Here is a 22,270-nt window from a genome sequence, read left to right as displayed (position 1 = left end):
GGGAAGAGAACCAGAATCCTAAGCAGGCTCCGCACTGTGAGATCATGACCAGAGCCTAAACCAAGAGTTGGACGCTTAACCAGCTGAGGCACGCAGGTGCCCCTTGAGTTAATTTTTGTGAAAGGTGTCAGGACTGTGTCTGGGTTCATTTTTTTGCATGCGAATGTCTAGTTGTTCAAGCGTCACTTGTTGAAAAGACTCTCTTTTATCTGTTACATTTCCTCTGCTCCTTTGTCAAAGATACTGATTTGTGGGGGTCTATTTCTAGGCTCTTTGCTCTATTCCATTGATCTATTTCTCTATTATTTAGACAATACTCCACTGTCTTGATTACCGTAGCTGTATAGTAAGTGTTGACATCATGTAGTGTCAGTCATCCAACTTTGTCCTTCTTTAATACTGTGTTGGCTATTCTGGGTCTTTCCCCTCCATATAAACTTTGGAATAAGTTTGTTGATATCCACATCTATATTTGTTGTCTTTTATAATTGGTATTTTTTGCTGCATGAGAACCCTTGATTTTGTGCCTAGCAAAAGTGTTGAACTCAAATGAATTCTAATAGCTTGTTTTAAAATGATCTTGGATTTCCTATATGGGCAAATACATCACCTATCAATAATGACTAGTTCGTCTCCATCTCACCAGTCCAAATAACCCATTTTTATCTTGTACTATTTCATTAGCCAGTGTCCTCCAGTATAAGGCTGACTAATGTCGTTGGTAGTTGGCATTCTTATTTTACCCCTGACTTTATTTTAAAGTTTATTTTTATTTATTTATTTTTTGAGACAGAGAGTGCAAACAGAAGAGGGGCAGAGAAATAAGGAGACAGAATCCTAAGCAGGCTCCGCACCATCAGCACAGAGTCTGATGTAGGGCTCGAACTCATGAACGTGAGATCGTGAGCTGAGCCAAAGTCAAGAGTCAGACATTTAACCGACTGAGCCACCCAGGCGCCCTTTTCCCTGACTTTAACTGAATATAATATTTTTTACTTAGAAAAGTAACATGAGTGAACGAGATTGTTTTAGAGAAAAACAAAGATGTTTCTCTCGTACACTTCAAACAAATTTGGTAAGCAGTCTTGGGACAGAAATAACCAACAAGTTATGTATTAAAATATTCAAATAATCCAAATATGAAAGTAGTAGAGATACTTACCTGTTTCACTCTATACTCTCACTTCTTGAGTTGGCACTGACTGTAGATGAAAAATAACAATGACAAGATATAAGAGAGGCTGTCCTAGGTGTTGCATTCATTCATGCCTTTTGCAGATTCTAATTTGACACCTACTGTAGGCCAGGTACAGTGTAAGATGCGAGGATACAATAGGAAAGATAAATATGGCCCCTGCTGTTATTAAATTACAACATGTTTCATAAATGAAAACCATTAATGAGTCACTCACTGTTTGAAAAAGAAAAACTTATTACTGTGTACTTAGGAGGTGAAAAAATGCAGAGACACTAAGCATAGCCTTAATTAAAATAGAGTTCCAGCTGCAAATGGTACTTTCTGTGTATGCTTGATGTTGTTTTCTAAAACTATTTTGAGGGTTTCTTTTTTTAAGGAAGAAGAAAAAAGTTGGTATATATCTAACAAAAATATTAAAATGATAGTTGACACATCTGGGGCATGACAGAAGGAATTGATTACCCTAATATCTTATGTCTTGCAGTAAAACTGTTAATTAGGGCTCAGGTGGTCATACCAGATTTATGTCTCATTGGCAAGGGCTATTAAAACAAGAATTCGTATAAAGCAAAAGTTTTTGATTTCAGCAAACTGTACAAACAGAAATAAAAGTAACGGCCAATCAATAGATTATATAAATGATTCAAGACTCTAGCTTAGTAAAAAATCCATTTTGTTGTAATTTTCTAAAAGGGCATTAGGATGTGCCTTTAAACAGTTTTCTCCAAATGCTAACCTTAGCAAGCGTGAATTGCATTTTAAGGCTTCAGGAGATTTACAAGAATTAGCCCAGATATCCTTGCACTTTTTGTTCAATTGCTTCTTCTGCTGCTAATGTTAGCTAATTAGAGTCTTGGGAGATATGTTTTTTCCCTTTTCTAGGAATCCACAGCCAAAGCACTTTTAGCTCTCATTATCTTTAGATCATAGGAAATTGTGCCATGGTGGGCTTCTATTTCTGGAAAGCCAGAAATACCATATTGGTAAATCTCCTTGGCAGTTGTTATATTTTACTCTGTCTACTTAGTCCATCACTAGTTAAGTGCTTTAAAACTAAGTATCTAGGATATTAAAGTTAGGAAAAGAAAGAAAGGGGTTCTAGGCTCTGTTTATGCCATTGACTGTCACTGTGACCTTAGCAAAGTGATTGCAATTTGTATCATGAAGCGATTGGCATACAATCTGATAACCTTAGATATTCCTTTCAGCTCTAATATTTAATTTAGTGATAAATACTCTTTTTATTAATGACCTTAGTTATCCTTAATGGAGTCACAACCTTGGAAATATTTTATTCGGGACTCTTAGGTGCAGGTGCTAAAAAACAGACTGAAAACCACAAAGGGAATGTATTGGTTTAGAGGATCTATAGAGTTAATTGCAGAAAGGGAGAAGGTCTTTCCTGGTAGTCCCAACCAAAGTCCTGGTGGGGACCTTGTTGGAAGAATGACATGCCTGTCTCTGGAGCAGGAGAAGCATGGCAGGGGTGGCTGGAGAGGTCAGGACACCCCCACCCAAGACACATGGACTGAGGCTAGGATACATGTGGCCCCTCAGAGAAAATCAGCAGTAGCAGGAGTGGCTGGGCTCACCTCAGGAGGCATTGTTTGTGTTGCATCTCAGTCTCAAGGTTTAGAGAGGAAATGATCTGCTTGGGATCACTTAGGCTGGAAAGCCTGCAGTCAGAATGCAGTCAGAAAAACCCAAGTTTTTCAACAATCAGTCTCTAGGTTTTCCAGCTACACTATGCCCCCTTCCTCGTTAGTAATTTTCTGGACTATGAGAGTAAAGATGTGATTTGTGAAAAGATATTCCCATTTTCCATGTTTGTTCCTGGAATGGAAAAGACCCGATTAAAAGCTCATACACTTTCCAAGTAGCAGATAGCATTTTTTATTGTCTCTTTCCAGGATAAATCAGCCAGGGATTCACGTTGAGGTGTTATTTGTGTACCGAGATAGTGTATGATTTCTTTGGGAGAGTAAAATATATATAACATAAAATAGGATAAAATAGCTACACTCTATTGTGTTTAATTTTAGCTTTTTAATAAACATTTTTAATAGGCTTTAATAGAATTAAATGAAAGGGAAGCCAGTGTTTTACATTGAAGTTAAATTGTCTCACCTAGCCTTCTTGGATCCTCATGTTTGTTTTATCATCTTTGGATACTATATTCAAGCTTAATTAGGCATTTGAATAGGTGTGTGATTTCAACAACTTGCTTACTATTATTCTCGCCTTGCAATGAACTCTGCGCAGAACGCATTCAAGCGGGCAACCCCTGGGTCAGGTAATCAGGTCAGACGGGTTGAAGGTCTTTTTATCACTCTGGTAATCTGGTTCAATTGCCAACTTTGAAGATCTACTGTTAGTAACAATCACTGGTCATCAGCCATACTTAGTAGGAAATTTTAGCAGTTTTAAGCCTCCTTCTTAAGAGTATGTCTGTAAAACTGGAGGAAATGAAATGTTGACAGGAAGCTCTGATGTGAGGTTTGAGGTCTACTACAGTTGAAAAGACATATTCTCCTTCAGGGCCGAAGCATTACAAAGACCAGATAGTCCTGTTGCTTTGTCACGAGAAATGAAATAGATTGATTATTTTTTATCAGTAGAGAATAAGGCTTTTCCTTTGGCACATTTAGAAGAAAAACAATAACCATGAAACCCATGGAATGGCTCTGACTCTTATGGTCCTCTAAATTTTCACTTTGCATTGTTAGTTGACAGATGTCTTCTTTTAATAGAGAACCTTGTTTGACTTGACCCTTTCCCTTTTATAAACACATAGCTCATATATAAGAGAACGTACGATAAAATGGGACTTTAGAGTAGACGTTAATAATAAAGTCAGGGGCCGGCAAAGACCACTTCACATCCTAGTACACAGTTCTTGCTGTGTCAGACTCTTTCTGCCTTTCTGGTTTTCTGTGATATTTTATGTTGAAAATTGAAACCTTCTATCTCTAGTGATCTTCTCTTACTTGTTTTTTCATCTCATCTCTGAGTGCTCTGATAATGAATGTTTGAGCTAAAAAGGACTAGAATGACAGAAGTCTGTTGCCTATATTTTAAGTAATTAAGATATTCTTAGTTTTTACTGATAGTTTCAACTGCTGAAGTTTTCTTAAGTTTTCCATAGCCTGTCCTCTAAGGATGCACCTTGTTCTCTCACAGTGGAGATTTCCACATGGTTTGGTTTTTTGTCCTTTTCTTCTTTGCCACCTCTTGGATGCTATGCCGGCCAGTGGCCATCGCTCTCATTTGTGGTCAGCACAGACCTACACTGACTGTCTTGTAACCCCACTGAATGTGGTGTTCAGCATTTGTCCAAGAGGAAAGAAGCAGTATGTGTTTTCCCCTAAAATAGTCAACACAACATTGTGGTCTTCCTGATTGATTGATGATGTAGGATGTTTTCCCTGGAAGAGAGTGCTTTGCCTAACACCATACTGATTGTTGAAGCTTGTAAAATCTCTCTCCTCCTTTGGTGCTATAATAACTCCTTGTTCTAACATTTCCAGACACTGTTCTTCTGTCCCTGCTTGCTGACAGGTTTTGTATGTTCACATCCCATCTCCACTAGTGCATGATGTTATCAGAGATCAATTCAGTGGTTGACAGGTTATATATTCCTTTTTTTTTTAAAGACATCAAACCATAATAAGAATCTTAATACGGTAGTTATCAATGCAGTGTAAAGTTAAAGGATCTTTGAAAATGTAAAACTCTTGCAATCAAGAAAATAATAGCATTGGTAAAACCCAGGACCAATTGAAAATGCTTGCAGCAGATGCTTTGTAAATTTTTCTAACTCTCCCACTGGGATACAAAGAAAATTGCCTTTAAAAAAAAATCCCGTGACACTGTCTTTTGTAATTAGAGCTATTAAGTCGAAATGATAAATAACCATTCGATGGCGTACTATAAAAGAAAATAGCCCTTTGCCCTGATTTCTCCTTGAATAGCAAGAGATCTGAGAGTATTGAGTATTGTTTAGAATGTAGGAAAGCAAGCAAGCGGATTTTCTTTTTCATCCTTCAACATGGTCATGTCCATTAGGATAGTAAGTGAAACTGGTTTGCCAAGGACGTGAATGATTAAAACCACAACAGAGTGTGCCCCAGAATGCTAGGTTTTCGTTTTCAAAACAAAGTGCTGTGGGTCACTTCAGTGACGGTATGTAATGCTTATTATAAGGCTCCATAGACAAAGGTAATTATCTCTGAATGGGCGCTTGTCCCTGGTTTAGAGATCAGACGCTGGGAAGGAGAACCAACGGAGCACTGATGGCCCCTGTCCCCCAAAATGTGAGGGCTCACAGACCAGGCTGTTGTTTCCTGGGGTCCAGGACAACGATTATATGTCATTCAGATTTTTACCTGTTAGTGCCTATGTTTTATAAATGTTGCCAAACCTCCCTGAGGTTTGGAGCAGAGAGATGGGTGGAAGGCAGGAGAGAGGCTCTCAAGGAAGAATCAAGTTTTCTATTTGAGTGCCGGAAAACGGCTCCTAGCACTGCAGCTCCTGGGAGCATTATTTTCTGTGAGGAAACTAGATGAGTATAATGAGTGTACCCTGTGCATAAATTCAATATTAGTTCTACACCCAAGGTCAAATGAAAGTTAATGACCATTTGCACACCAGAGATCTGAAACCCACATTTTACTCCTTTCTCATAATGGCAGAAAAGGAGAGCAATTTATATTTAAATTGATTTAAATTTCAAAGCATAAACACAGAGGTCTCCCTGGTACTCTTTCCTTGTCAGTGCAACTTCCTGGCAGGGCTCGACTTTTGTAAAAAATTGAGCCCCATCCCATTGCAGTTCCCTAGTGTGGACAGTTGTTTTGTTTTCTGTGGCACTACCCTCTTCCCACTCTGCTGGGTTGGTGACGCCAAATCAGAAGCCCGCAGCGCAATCAGGGCCACTTTCTTTAATGATTTGGGTTTTGCATTTGTTGAGCTAATTAGCTGATTGAGGCAACTAATGGGTGTCTTTAATCCACTGTTGACTGGGCACCTTCTCCCCGAAGCCTGCCAGCTCCTTTGTTCTCAGGCGTCTGGGGAGTGGGAGCTGCTTCCCAGATGAACATATGATATATGCCACCCAGTGTCTGGAGGCCAGCCTGGGAGGCTGATTTGCTAATTACCAAGTGCCCTAAAAGGCCACGCATCCGCTTAAAGCCCTGTGGCTGACCAATCCTCTGTGTACGAATGAAGGTTTACATTTGAAGGGTGCCCGGGTGAGAGCGGGAAGGAGGATTGATCTATAATCCATTTTCAGAATTTATAATTCTGTGATTGCTTCTGTGTATACGCCTCAAGGCACAAAATAAAAGCAATCTGTAGATGTTTTAAAATATGAAATACTGGAAGATTTGAGGAAATATTTAAAGAAGATGATCAGATAATTAAAAGGAAATCTGTATTAATGGCTAAAATCATCTCTCTTATGAACCAAAAATATTCCTTAGAAAGAAGAATCCTTGCCATATGCTGTTTTTATAAAGTCAAGAAGTTCTACAGTCTGGTATACACACCTTCCTTCTGAAATCCAGCAGTCCTAGGCAGATAATTAGGAAATTTGACCCCCATGCTGTCTTGTGTTCTTTCACTCTGGTAAGTCAACTGGCTTCTCTCAGCTTTAGTTTCCATATTTGGTAAAAGGCTCGGTTGATGCCCAAAGTGCCATGCCAAGGCTGCGGGTCATGTCCTAAGTACCAAGTACTAGGCAGCTTTACTTCTAATTATACGTTGATGTCTATTCAATAAGAATATGGGGATGACCACTTTTTATCACCTAATTTGCTTTCTAAACTTTTTTGATTCATTGCCTTTTTCCTCATTGAAAATCTGCAGAAGGCCCTTTCCTCCCCACTGCCCTCCCCTTCAGGGGACATTTTCTAACTCTCATTTGTATTGACAAGTGAGAGCTATCAAGGGAAATCTTTGTCTTGGCCACATGACCCAGCTATTGTCCAGCATTCGTCACATTAAAAGTCTAATTGTATAAACAGCCATGAAAATGGAGCTGTTCTCAGTAAAACTGCAATGACATGAACACAGTGTGTGTGAGTATAAGTAAATAATGCTCCATAGTACATACACAAAGCAAGCAATTTGATTTAGCTGAATTCTACCAGAATGAGTAATGCTGTTGTAATAAAGGTGAAATTTGCTTCAGATACTGTTCTTTCCATTTATGCAACACACACATGAATACTTAACATTTGAGAATTTCTGTATCAGACCGTGGTTCCAACTATTTGCCTTTTTCAGATAGGTTATAAAAATACTGCATTTTATTGCTGCATACAGTGATTGAGAGCTGTTTTTGGAATGAGATGGGTGATAGAAATGTTGACCCCAGAGTCAACGAAGTCTTGTATTGCACAAGCTCAGCTTCAACAGTACATTTTGACAGTGTTTTTATTTGGAGATGGGGAAACAGAGAATGGATAGATACTTTTAGAAATAACCTTGGGTTTCTTTCCAAAAGCAAAATTCCTCCCTGACTAAAGGGAATTTTGTTTTTCTAAAGCAGTGGTTCTCAAATTTAATTTACATAGCAGTTAATTTGTAGCACTTATAATTCCTGCCCTGCTCTTCGCTGCCCCCCCTACACTCAAGTTAAGCTTGATTGCAGGCCCCAGTATCTGAATTTCTAACCAGCCTTCACTTCTAGGTGATTTAGATGCCACACTTTGACAGACACTTTCCAAAGTCTTTGTGATCTGCTGTCTCAGAGAGTGAGCTGGTGTTCTATGAAGGGTGTTGGTCTAATGATCCAAGCATGGCAGAGACCATCAAACTGTTGTTTCTACTTTGGCTACTAACTCATTTACTGGACAACTGCCTAACTTTTCAGTGTTTCTCTGCCTGACTGGAGATTTTGTCTTGGGGATGATAACAGAATTATAACACTCTCATGTCATTGGCAGTAAAAGCTTTATAAACGAAGTGAATTTTTACCAAGGTTTGTTTGCTGGGCAGACACAGGAATAAGTGAACATTCTCACTAAAGTCTTACTTACTAAATTCACCAGAAAGACATTTGAGGTGGGGGTGGGGTGGGGGGCTGGGTAGTTGGCACTATTTATAAGGGAAGTGAATTTAACCCTGGCCCCAAACAAGTGCTCCTGAACCAAAGCCATATCCTTGTAAATTGTGGGCTGATCCCAAGTCAGTAGAACCAATGAGTTTGTCTGGTTCCCCTTTTGCTAAAAAATGGCTGCCTTCCATCTACTGAAAATGCAAACATTTAGTAAAAGCAAAGCATTCACTTTAAGACTTATTAAAATCAATGGGGGAAGTTTGCACCTTATCATCCAATTGCTTTCTGGTAGAAAAATGATTGTGGGAAATGTGAGGTTGAGGTCACTTGGTATCTATCCTTGGGAACAGATGGTAGTTTTTAGGAGTGTTGCCTGTAAAACTTTGCTCTACTTTTGAGAGAGAGCAAAGCATGACAGATGCCATCATCATCTCAGTTTTATGTATTCTTATTTTCTTCATATTTATTTTTAGCCTTGTTTTTGTATGTTTAAAAGGCCTATTTGTATATTATAGTTCCAAAGGTGAAGCTAGGTGCAGGTGATTTTCCTCTCCAAAGGGGCCTTATACAGTAAATACAAATTTGTCACACATTAGCAATAAAACCAACTTCCCCACCCTTCAGATAGGGTTCTTAAGGGGAGTTTGGAGATTATCAATAAGCCCTGGCTGAGAGCCTCTCTTGCTGACAGTGTAGGGGTAGGGGAGCATTATCTCAAAGCCTGGGTTCCCCAGGGGGTGCTGTGTGTACGTTATCTGGTCAGGGAAGGGGCAGATTCCATTACTGGGCTTCATGGTGCTCAAGCAACACATCTGAGCTGTAGGCTTGGACAGTGGACCCCTCGGACCCTCTGGTTCTCTTAGACCCATCCCTGAAACTAACTATGGACATGGAATTCACACTTAGCATTTGCACCTAAGTCCAAGTGACTGAATTTACTTCCTTTTGTGGGTAACATTAAGCCTACATGAATTCACTAATTTCAGGGTTAGTCATAAAACCAGATGGACAGTTTCGTCCAAAGATCCCATCTATTTAGGTGGTTCAGGTCCCTTCAAGGACATTTTCATGGGACCTGCTCAAGTACAGTTTTTTGTTACCTTGGTATTTCAAGAAGAAAGACAAATAAAACAACCAATAGTTTTATCAGTTTTATCTGAAAACTCAAGATATATATACTTCTATTTTTTTTTTAATTTTTTTTAACATTTATTTATTTTTTGAGACAGAGAGAGAGCATGAACAGGGGAGGGTCAGAGAAAGAGGGAGACACAGAATCTGAAACAGGCTCCAGGCTCTGAGCTGTCAGCACAGAGCCTGATGCGGGGCTCAAACCCACAGACTGTGAGATCATGACCTGAGCCAAAGTCGGACGCTCAACCGACTGAGCCATCCAGGCGCCCCCATATACTTCTATTTGAGAAGAAATGTAGTTCAGTGCCTTTGGCATGAATGCGAAAGATAGTTTGGGTGCTGTATCAAAACGTTTTTTTCCCACATGTATTTTGTCTTGGTTTTGTTAGCTGATAATCTTAGGAGATTATTTTGTGAGCCATTAAAGTCCTTATATTGATACTCAAAAGTGCTCATTAACAGATTCTCAGAATTATTCTATATACTGAAATGTAGGTGGGGAATGCTGTGTTCTTTATTCTTGACAACAGCTCTTTGGTCCTCAACAAGCTGCTACCTACTGCCAGAAAGTAATATCTTAGCTATTTTTGATTTGAACTCTTTCTGTGATAAATGGTCTGTTCAGGATATTGCTCCTGCCTGGGCTGAGTTTAAAATACCCCCTTTTGGATCACTTAGTCCCTGGCATGGAAGGGTCTTTGGATCCCCACGGTACTCCTGGGCTTCTCTGGTCTCTGCAGAGGTGCCCGTGACTGTCAGGGGCCCATCTCATCTAGGTTGTGGTCTCTGGGACTTTCTGGTTGTCTTGCCCTATATTACCTCTTGCAGGGGCTGTAAACTCCACTGTTGACTGCTGCAAACTCCATCTAGCCTATGGCCCTTTATAAAATAGGCTCCATTGCAGGCCTCTGTCCCCAGGGCGTATAAAACTTGTGAGACCTTGCAGATTTCCTATCCTGGGGAAGAGGAACAACTCAGGAGTGATAAGCTCCATACCTCATCTACCCCTTGTCTGCCCTCAGCTTTACTGTGCTCACTGCTGAATCCACTGTGAGCATGCTGACACCCACGTGGGGCTGGCAGCAGACTGTGATACAGTCTCCCTCCCCTGTGTGCTAAGTCTCAATCTTTGTGTAAACCTGCACTCCTGTTTTCGGTGTCCCCTCAACCATCTACCTGGCCTCACCTTCTGAGAGTCCAAGCCCAGCCAGGGAAGAGGAGGCCCATAGCTCTTACCTTTCATCTCTGCTGCCATCTGTAGACATCTGGTCTACCATCTTTAGTGCCCTGTCCCCCAAACCCAACAGTCCACTTGCAGTATCCTGAGAATAGCCTTGAGCTTTCCTAGCCCATTACTTCCTGACAGCTCCTTGAGGGGGACAAGCCTGTGGCTTATCCTGGCTCAGGAGAGAGGGATTTGAGAGTTGAACTTCCAGAGTTAGTTTTTGATGTGCAAAGGAAGGTAACATTTCTTTGTAAATGTTGCCCTTTCAAGGCAAAATCCTAACTTGGATGTCAGAATACAAATACTAATGACTTTGTTTCTATGTTCCTTATCCTGCACTCTACCCCAATAGTGGGTGGGTCTGATGAGAAGAAAGGCCCCATCCATGGATGAAAATGCAAAAGGAAAAAAGCACATTACCATGTTGGAGTATAAGGTAGCTACCCTTGATCAAGCACTTTACGTCCATCCTTTCTTCCACATACCCAGCCTATAGGGTGGTGATTGTTAACATCTCTCTTCTTCAAGTAATGAACTTGAAGTTTGGTGAATTGATATAACTTGACAAAGGTCATGTGCTAGAAGGACTGTAGGAATGGTGCCGTATTTTTCCCCAAATGTGTAATAAAAGGAAGTTTCTTTAAATTCTAGCAGGATGGATTAGATGAGAGTTATGGAAAATTTCACATCTTTCCTTGGCCTCCTCTTGAGCTGCCTCCCCTCCATCGATTGCTATATTGATTGAACTATTTGGTGTCTTCGCTTGTATTTGCAAACACAAGGACTCTTAGGGAATTCTTGGTGGTTCCTCTGTATGTTTTACAATTTCCCTGTAATGACAATGAGAAGATTTAGCAGTAGCATTACTGACAATTCAGGAATTAAAAAAAAAGCTTATGAGCATCATATGAGTGGCAGAAAACTTTTACGTTATTTTTAAAAAGTAGATTGCTGGTCTACCATAAAACCTTAGTTAAGTGTCCATGTAGATACAACCTGTTGTGTTTGCTTTTTTTTACAATCCTAGAGGCAGATTTGTATAGCCAGGAAAAGCCAAATCCAGAGACTCAGTTTCAGTTCTAGATTAGCCACTTGACTTAGTGGCTTCCAGAGGCTCATTTTCTTACTCTACGAAATGGAGCACATGCCTCTGGGGCTTGTTAGGGATTGGGGGGGGGGGCGGTTAAAGGAGATGCCATAAAGCATGTAGCTTCACATCGGCACATAGTTAGACTCAGAAATTACTTTTCTTTTATTCCCTGAGATCAATCTTTTAGAATTTTAATTCCTGAGAGAGATACAGAGTAAAAAAGTGCACTAGGGTCTTTTTAAATGAATAATCATCTTGTATCAGCTCAGTACCACCTCTGCTCATACCTTTACTGTATGATTATAGCAGATTGGCCTGAACCTGTCCTGTCACCAGATCATATCCTTGTAAGGCACTTAAAAAATGAAAGCTCTTCTGTCTCTGAAGATAAACACTGAAGAAAAATGGTAGCTAAGGTTAACTCGATTTTTTTAAATTGAGGTTTTATTTTAGTTGGATCATGTATAAGGCATCTTTGCATTGAAAGGAAACTTGTTTTTTTTCTGATATGTTTCCTCAAAAGAAGGGCAACCATAGAGCTTACTGGGCTCAAGTACTGATTAGTTCTTTATTACTCTGGCCAACGGAGCAAGTATTTATGATCTAATTAAGATTTGATACAGGATGCACTTTGCTCTTTTGACATTATCATTTTTCTCTGTTGAATAACTTTTCCATTGACTGGACATGTATTAAATGGTATTCAAAAGAAAACACTATAAAAACCTATTACAAAGTGGGGGAGAGGAAATTTGAAGAGTCTAGGCTACACGACAAAGGCATAAGAATTGAAGGGGGATCCTCTCTGCCTGAGGGGAGGATAAATCATGCAGGCAGCTGGGCAGCAGGGAAGCAGTCCAGACCTGGTCGCTCTGTGGCATGAGCTGCCTCTAGCAAAGTGTGCAGAGCTTGGAGCATCAGATGGGGAAAATGGCAGTTTTTCAGCTACCTCTCATTTTAGCCTCCTCACTGTGGATTTATTATGTTGCCTGACTGCTGTGCATTTCCAGAACATCAACACACCTATATTCACATGTTAGTAAAAGCAATACCTTTCTTTTGTGCAGCAAAAGAAATTTATTTATTAATTATTTATTATCTTCTCTTCTATAAAAGCAGGGTTTAGGAAGCATGGTGAGAGTTGAAGGAAAGGGGTATGTATGTAGGAGCACTTAGCAATGAGTAAGTCATTATGGCCCTAACTTTTACAGACTGAACTCCTGGTAGGAAATTCAAGTCAATTTTCATTAGACTGTTTACTGTAAGCCTCCTGTGTTCTTTGTTTTCAGTCTCACTCCTTTTCAGTTCATTTTGGACAGTTTAAGTCTTCATGGTGGATTGGAGCAGGTAGAGAGTCAGACCTGGGTACTTGATCTCCTCCACCGACTTCCTGTGTGATTCTGGGCCAGCTGTTGAGTGTCAGAGGCTTCAGCGTGAATGGTTCACGGAGCCGGGATCACATGTGTCAAAGCTGTCCAAACGGCACAGCCCCATGCTGAGCCCCACTGCACCAGGAATGCCAGGGATGGGGCCCTGGAGTCTGACTTGGTACTCAGGCCCCTGTGTGACTCTCCTGTTCTCTGAGTGGGGAGAGGCAGGAGTCCGAAAGGATCGGGGGCTGTTGTGATCGGACTCACCAAGTCTGTGGAGGAGAGAACGAACTGTAAAAGAGGCTGCTGGGAGGCTGTGGCAGTGACCTGGGACAGAGGTGTTGCAGTCCTGAGCTCTGATCCTGACAGAGAGGAAGGAAGGTGGAGACATTTCGGAGGTAGAAGTGACAAGGTTTAGTGAGAGACTGATGTGAGGGCAGAGGGGAGGGAAGAACAGGAAGACACCTGGTGGTGACATAAACTAAAATACTGCAAGAGGAGGCTTGTGAAATCTAGTGGACACGATGCTGGTGATTTCAGACCTTCGTGTCCTCGCACCTTGGGGACAGAAGCGGTACCACCACGCTATCATAGCTGCTTGTACCTAGCAGGTGCACAATGGTCTGCAAAATGAAAACGTTCAGAGTGTAACTGGAGATGTGGGCTGGGACTCTGAGGAGAGGGCAGAGATGGAGACGCAGATTTGGAAATAACCTGTATAACCATGAAAACTGAAACCAGAGGAACAGATAAGATCACTGAGGAAAGAGGCAGAGAGAGAAAAGAGAGCCTGCGGGAAACTTGCATTTTTAGAGGATTCAAGGATGATAATGACCAGCAAAGAGAGTTTTCAAACAACAGTCTCAAGTTCAGTTCACAGGCTAAACCAGTGGGGGCTGAGAAAAGGCATTTGGGACAGAGATGTTGTAGGCATTGGTCAGCTTTCAAAGAGAAGTTGAAAGGGCACTCTGGATGGTCCAGATGATAATACTCTACAACAAATCTTGATGGTGAATACGGAGCAGTAGTTTTCAAATTTTAACACGAAAAAAAAAAAGTGACGAAGTGAAGGCTGCAACAGCTTTTTCCCCTTACTTTTTAAAAAATAGAAAAGATTTGAGCATTTTGAAGCATTTGTGATTATATATTGGTAACCAAAAATAAATAGACTCTATCAGCATTTCTCACCGCCAGCTCGTTTCCATGCCGGCTCCGAGGGAATGCAGTACTTGCTGAATGTGGATGGAGTGTTGTTGAGGGGCCTCCTAAAATAAATATTATGGCCCCTCTCCAGGAATGGTACAAAAAATAGCCGGTTATTTAGATAATGAGGAACTGGGTTCTGCCTCCCATGGCCTGGAAGCACCTCAGTGTTTTCCTAACATTTTAAAGTCCACAACCCATTGAACACACAAAACAGCCCCACCTGGTACACATCTCATCGCATTTGTGAACAGTACCTGACGTTACTGGTTGCGATGCATTTTGACATTTACATTTTTTTTCCTGTTCTAGTTTATTCTGTTCTGTTTCGTTAGAAAAGAAAAAAGAGAAAAAAGAAATACTGGCGAGGACCCCCATGAATGGACTTGTTGATGTGCACTTTGACCAGCACGGTACCATTGCATCCTTGACAGACACAGGCTGGCACCACTGTAGAAACATCCCTTATCCCGGGAGGGCTGGCACAGGTTACTTCACCTTATGTATAAGATGGCGATGACTTTCCCCGTCCATGTCTTCAGGATGTATGAACCTCAAATGAGAGACCCGTTAGGAAACCTTCCTCCATAAAAAAATGCTCCGAAGGTGAAAGATGGTATTATTGCCCCAACTTTAGTTGTTGGCAAAATACTCAGCGAATTACTTCTCTTGACTGTGTTTGGTGATTTCTCACATTGGGACATGAAATGTTAAATTTCTCTGTGTGGTGACATTTTTGGACGGTGTGTAAATTAAAAAAAAAATGGTTTGTAAAGAACACTCTCAAGTATAGTCACCTAGCACGTCGCGATCCTTGCGTTTAATTTGTGCTAGTGTGGCTCTTTCTTACCTTTGCAAAATTGATTAGAAATTAAATAAGCATTGTTGTGAAAGGACGTCTGTCTTCTTTGTGTTTAAATAATAATATTAGTAGAGTTATTAAGAAAGTTGTCTTAGCAACCATCCTAGTAAGTCATGAGAGAAAACCTGTTCTCCTGAAGGTAACAAGGAAGTGATATTAAGGCAAGCCCTGAAATCTTGAAGGCTGTCTGCAGTAGTCCATCTGGAATGACTCTTGGCTAACTTACAAATAGGTGCATTTAAACTAAGTACTCTTATGTGAATTGGTGCTTAGTAATCCACATATATACTTAGCACATAAAACATGTAGATTTTCATGTTTACTATTGAAAATATATGCTTTAGATCTTGTGCTTGTGACTTTTGTTGTGTAAGTTATTTCAAAGGCCTTTTCTTGCTTTCAGACTCTGGGTTGAGAGATAAGGAGATGGTTTGTGTTGGCAGAGAGTGAGGCTCCCAGCCTCCCTCGGTCCCAGAAGCTGTCATTCCTGTGTACGTGTTCCACTGGAGGGAAATGTCCCAGAATCAATATTTGTGTAGGAAATTTTCCCCAACCTACTCTTACTCTGACCAGATAAAAGAAAAATACAGCTGAAAAAATCTAAATAACTGCTTCCTCCTCTTTCTATCACATGAGCCACACCACTAGGAGGCGTGAAGAGAAAAGTTGTCTTTGTATGTATTCCCTGACATGTTCAATCTTCATGTTCAAGGATGCCTAGAAGACTCCTTTTTAGGTGACTAACTGTATTTCATATGGGACGCTTCCCAGGGTGATGATAAATCCTCCGAAGTCCAGAATAAGTACACTTTTCTTCCCAAATGACGTATATGAACTACTGGCTGAAATATATTCTTGGAATCATACTTTTTCAGTGCTTCCAAGAAAATAATGTTATTTATGTGTTGGAAAAGACCACACTCTTCCTTGTCATCAAGATACTGAAGATAAGAGTCTACTAGAACTTTGAGAGTCTTCATGGTGCGCACTGAGATGGATTGCTGAATTACCTTGCCAAGTCCCTGAATTTCCTTGTATTTGTGATTCTTGCTCTGTGAATCGAACTGTATTGCTGCACAACTAATTTTGAGGTTTTCAAAGATGTGATGAGAAATGGAGTATTGTTGCGTGGGAATAAGCTAGAAATACAGGACTGAATCTTTATCCCAATTATGCTTTGATGCTAATCCCCTCTCCTTTGTTTCTATGTATATGTACTAAGAATCATGCCTAAATCTTAAAAAATAGTGTTAGCCCTCAATTCTGAAATTGTTTTTCATTGCCCTGCGTGTCAGTGTGCAATAATAAGTGCCTAGACACCAGAATATTGTTTTAAAAACAAAAACATGAATTTAGAAGGCAAAATATTCAAAAATTTAATTTTCTTCATTTGTATCAAAACAAACTTCATGGGGCACCTGGGTGGCTCAGTCGGTTGTGTGTCTGACTTCAGTTCAGGTCATGGGTTCGAGCTCTGCATCCAGCTCTGTGCTGACAGCTCGAAGTCTGGCACCTGCTTCAGATTCTATATCTCCCTCTCTCTCTGTCCCTGCCCTGCTCATGATCTTTCTCTCTTTCCCTCTCTCTCAAAAATAAATAAACTTCTAAAAATTAAAAACTAAAACTTCAAAGAGCAAATGTTGAAATTAAAGTGTAAATCAAGTGCCAAGGTATGGTTCACACTTCATGTAGATGCACTTGTCCCGTGTTAGTTGCCCTCAAGAAGAATTATTCCCCATTACAGGTAAAGACTTCCCTTGTTTCAATTAGTTGAGTAAAAGGCAAATAGAAGTAAAAACTTCCATAGCCATTGCATTTTTAAGCGGAATTTACAATGTTACTCTGTATTTTTCCCTTGGCATTCTCACCTCTAGTTTTTCAGAGAAAACATAAGAGTTTTTCTTTCGTCTTCACTTTCTTCATAATTGGGCAGCAGTAGCAATAGGGGAGCCCCTTGGAACAAGCACAAATGGAACTTTTTGCTGGAAAGAGAAGAAAAGCTTCTGTCCACTTCCGCTGTTGCTGCTTTGCCCCTAGATGCTCAGTGATAGGCGTTAGGCTAGTTATTCATGGAGTTTAATACAAGAATTTCCCTCCCCTCTTTTTTCATAAATAGTTATGAAAGAAGTAGTTCATGTAAGTAGGCGTAGTCAAGCCATGCCGTTGGGGGCACTTGGGGAGGGAACTGTTGATCCAGTTAGTTTTTACAGAGCTCATATAGTGTGCACAGCATTTTAGGTGCTCTCTGTGGTAAGCACCTCACAGTAGGCAGAAAAGGCATACAAAAGCAAAGGGAATATGAAACGGTGCTTTAAAAACTATAGAGCGGAAAGCACAGTATTTGGTACACAAAACCATGCAAAGTGAACCCATAAGTACAGTGCATGACCTCACTGTCAGTAAGGTTGGTAATATTTTTGCCCTGCTTTTGATGGAGAGTGCAAAAGAATAAATGGCACAGAAGATAGGAATAACTTATTCTACTTAGGAGTCATCCTTGATTGCTTCTTCTCCTCATCTCTCTCCGCCATCAACCATGTTCAGTTCATTGGCAAGTGGTGTCCATTTTGTCTAAAAAGTCAGCTCAAATCCTCCATGTTTCTGCAGCTCATTGCCACCTTCCCGGTCTGAGCCATTGTCATTTCTAGTCACGATGTCGGCAGTTGGGAGCACCTGGGTGTCTCAGTTGGTTAAGTGTCCGACGTTGGCTCAGATCATAATTTTACTGTTTGTGGGTTTGAGCCTTGCATCTGGCTCTACACTGACAGAGCTTGGAATCCTCTCTCCCTCTCTCTCTGCCCCTACGCTGCTCGTGCTCTAGCTATCAAATAAATACATAAACTTAAAAAAAAAAAAAGATGTTAACAAGAGTCACCTAAGTGGCTCCCTATTTCCTCTCTCGCTTCTCTTAAGTCTGTTCTCCACAAAGAAGTCAAAAAGAACTTTGGAAAATACACATCAAATCATGCAATTCTAATTTAAAATTCCATTGTGCTTTCCCATGTTCTTAGGCTAAAATCTGGATTCACGCTGGGCTGTGCTTTCTCTGGGTTTGTCTCCTATCACTCTCATCTGCCATGGGTGGCTCCATCTCAACCTTGAGGTCTCCCCCCAAGTGTCACTTCTTCAGGGAACTGCTATCCCTGCCTCCCTCCCTCAAGTGTGACCTCTCCCTGTCGGTTTTCTGTCATTGCCCCATTTCTCATGATCTCTAATGCCATCTTACTATTTTTACTGTTATCATCGTTACCATTATCATTATTGTTATTGTTAGTTGTAGTAGTAGTTGTTGTTGTTCATTGTCTCTCTTCCCAGCCAGGATGTGTACTTCATGAAGTCAAGGTTTATTGGCCTTGCTCGCAGGAGTAGCCTCAGTACCAGGCACACAGTCACCACTCAGGAAATATTTTTAGGGTGAAAGAGCCAACTGTACAAAGAACAAAATAATCAAGTCGGTCCGCCTGGATCAGGGTTGTATTGAATGTCAGTGTGAAGTTGCAGGTTAGGAGGAAGCTAGAGAATTCAAGGAAGACCTTCAATGACAAACAGGGAATTTATACTTGATAAGATAAGCGATAATATAGACCAAAGCATGGTACTTGTTTTATTTTTTGAGACTGATTATTTTAGCAATTGTGCCCCAGCTGGACTGTATGAAGGAGAGGGTGGAATCAAGAGCTTTGTGTTAGGAGATTGTTGCCTGAGTGCAGAAGGGGTGATAAGGACTTGGATAGGGAGATGCTGGGAAGATACAGGAGCAGAGGTAGATTCAAGACTCCCCAGTTTGGAATTTTGTGGAAACAGTGCACTGAGCGGTCTAAATTTACAATTATGCTTTCTTTATTATGGACTGTAAACTACCAGCCAAGAAACCCACATTGTTTAAAAAAAATTACTGTTCTCCGATCAACTTGGTAGAAGCCTTCAACTACACCCTAAATCCCGTTAGAATGAAGCACAGTACTGACATGCTGGTCAGGTTTAGGTGAAGAACCTACAAGAGCAAACTGTTCCACTGCCATTGATTTAATAAACAAGAAAATGTACATGAGGAGTGCCCGACGCAATTAAAGTTCCATCTAAATAATTAAAAATAGCACTGATATTTACATTTTGTGAATCTCCCTAACATTGTTTTTTCTTGCCAAATTGCCATCTGAAAGGAAATATCTAAAACTGCTTTCTTATGATGCTACATTGTTTTTAACATTCCTTTTCTTTTCTTTTTCTTTGCTTAAAGCAATTGAACAAGATGAAGACAATGGTGACAAACATGTAATTGTGGCAGAAGCTGAAGGTGTTCCAGATTCTCAGGTATGATCAGTTCTGTGGCAGTTCCTCGTTACCCTTGTCGTCTGCATTGACAGTTGTGAGATAACACAGGGGTTTGCAAATGATACAGGTTTGACCTTCTGTGTTCTGTAAATAGTGATACTACTGAGAACAAAGTGCTTGCTTTTGATAAAGAGGCATTTCACAAGAAGGGCCCTAAATTGTTAATGATACTTATAATTTGACTCATGAGGGAGGGAAAGACAGGCAGACATACTCCACTTCCCATAGAAAGCAAGGAAAGTAAGTGAAGGAGCGGGAGAGATCACCTTAGAGCATACCACCCCCTGGAGATGGCGGAGAAGAATCTGCGAGCCGGCAGCGTCGACCGCCAGGGCTTGGCCAGACAGAGGAGTGTGACGCCTCACCTGCCAAATTTTCTGTGCCAACGCCCAGCATCTAACGCAAGGAATAAAGACCTGAGCCACCCTAGTGCTCTCAACTGCTAACTTGATGTAAATCGGAACATTTGAAGATTCTTGGCTTGGTTGACCCATTGCACTTCACCTTCCAAGTTCTGTATCTGTTGATTGTAGTCAGAATAATTACATTAATGGGGCACCTGGGTGGCTCAGTTGGTTAAGTGTCTGACTTCAGCTCATGTCATGATCTCAGGGTCCATGAGTTCGAGCCCCACATCAGGCTTGGTGCTGACCGCTCAGAGCCTGGAGCCTGCTTCAGATTCTGTGTCTCCCTCTCTGTCTGCCTTTCCCCCACTCACGTGCTTGCTCTCTCTCTCTCAAAAATGAATAAAACATTAAAAAAAATTTTTTTCAATATATGAAATTTATTGTCAAATTGGTTTCCATACAACACCCAGTGCTCATCCCAAAAGGTGCCCTCTTCAATACCCATCACCCACCCTCCCCTCCCTCCCACCCCCATCAACCCTCAGTTTGTTCTCAGTTTTTAAGAGTCTCTTATGCTTTGGCTCTCTCCCACTCTAACCTCTCTTTTTTTTTTTTTTTTTCCTTCCCCTCCCGCATGGGTTCCTGTTAAGTTTCTCAGGACCCACATAAGAGTGAAACCATATGGTATCTCTCTTTCTCTGCATGGCTTATTTCACTTAGCATCACACTCTCCAGTTCCATCCACGTTGCTACAAAGGGCCATATTTCATTCTTTCTCATTGCCACGTAGTACTCCATTGTGTATATAAATCACCATTTCTTTATCCATTCATCAGTTGATGGACTTTTAGGCTCTTTCCATAATTTCGCTATTGTTGAGAGTGCTGCTATAAACATTGGGGTACAAGTGCCCCTATGCATCAGCACTCCTGTATCCCTTGGGTAAATTCCTAGCAGTGCTATTGCTGGGTCATAGGGTAGGTCTATCTTTAATTTTTTGAGGAACCTCCACACTGTTTTCCAGAGTGGCCGCACCAATTTGCATTCCCATAGGAAAAAAAAATAATTACGTTAGCCTTTTCAGTCAAGATGGCGCAGGCTGTACTGTGTCAGTAAGTTTATATAGGGAATTGTTTGGAATTGTTTTGATGTGGTCATACTGAAAATGCTGTAGTCCTCAAGTTCATACCGAAGTTGCATTTCAGGCTTTCAAGAAACCTGGTCAGGGATTCCCCAACTTAGTGTATCCTACACTTCCTCAAAGGTTTCTTAAATCATTAAATTACTAGTGGGACAGATATTTCAAAACATAAACTGTTACTCATTTTTTTGTTTTTAAACTCACTCTGTGGGCAAATGTCTGTTTTAATGCAATTTTATTTCTTTGTCTCAAGAGGATACGCAGACCTGGCTTTTTGGGATTTTGTGATTTTCTTCTCCAACAGTGTTGTAACTACGCATCTGCAGGGTGCTCAGAGGAATGAAATCATGAAACCAAAAGAAACCAGTGAATTGATGATTAGATCAGGAACAGATTCTGTTTAGTTTGAAAGGCAAAGGTTAAGTTCGCTGGAGGCATGATGCTGGGTGTTACAGGCCAGGGCCACAGAGGAAGGAAGGCAGCTGTCACCTCATCTGATGTGTCTAAGAAAGTCTGACCTGCCACCACCGTACAAGCACCAGTTTTCAGTTCGATTCTGCGGGTCCGTCTTTCCAAATGCTCTGAGTAGCATCCTCAGTAGTTCAAGTCAGGTAGGGTGAGCTCAAAGAAAACTTCGAGAATTTGACCATCAGACACCGAGGCAGAGTTAGAAATAAATGTATGTGTGTGCACATGTGTGCCCTTGACACCAAAATTTATTAATTTGGTGTTTAGTGTATGTACATATAATGGATTGAGCATCTATGTGCCATGCTCTGTGCTATTTCACCTTATTGCAGTCTTCCCTCCCGAGCGTATTTTAAGCAAGTTAAGTAGAAATTGGTTTCCGACTCCCTCCCCATCTGTGACAAAGTATGCCACTATGGGAAAAATGCCCTCATGCTGTTGAAAACTTTGGGTATGTAAAGGGTTAAGATGGCAAGACTGGGTTTTGTATACAGCTTTCCCACCTGCCATAAAACTCTAGTTCTCTCCTCATGTGTTAGCTCCTTTCCTCCTTTTCTCACTAAAAATATCTTTCCTGCTTAAGAAACTCCCACTTTAATGCAGTGACGTGTGGGTGGAGTGAAGGGAGCACATAGACTTCGGTTTGCTTCCCAGCCCTTCTTCCTAGCCTGTGCTTTTACACAAGTTCTTTAGTGGCTAAACCTGTGGGCTGCTGCAGGGTAGCGTCAGCATTGTTGTCACCATAGTGTCCCTGCATGCAGAGTCCCTGCAAGTGACTGGCACGCTTGATTTTCGCCTCTGTAAAGCAGAGATATTATAAAGTTGTCTTGAGGTTGA

The 22,270-nt window shown here is 40.9% G+C and overlaps 1 protein-coding gene across 1 annotated transcript in view; it reads left to right on the top strand.

The window, feature by feature from the left end:
- Positions 1–22,270, top strand: part of RAPGEF5 (Rap guanine nucleotide exchange factor 5) — a 227,518-nt gene that overhangs the window by 92,927 nt on the left and 112,321 nt on the right. Inside the window, 1 exon segment of the mRNA XM_030308087.1 lies at positions 19,383–19,456. Coding sequence (XP_030163947.1) covers positions 19,383–19,456 — 74 coding nt within the window.

Source organism: Lynx canadensis, chromosome A2, assembly GCF_007474595.2.
Source record: "Lynx canadensis isolate LIC74 chromosome A2, mLynCan4.pri.v2, whole genome shotgun sequence".
Classification (NCBI taxonomy): domain Eukaryota; kingdom Metazoa; phylum Chordata; class Mammalia; order Carnivora; family Felidae; genus Lynx; species Lynx canadensis.
Note: the sequence above shows the minus strand (reverse complement) of the source record. Positions and strands in the feature narration are given on the sequence as shown.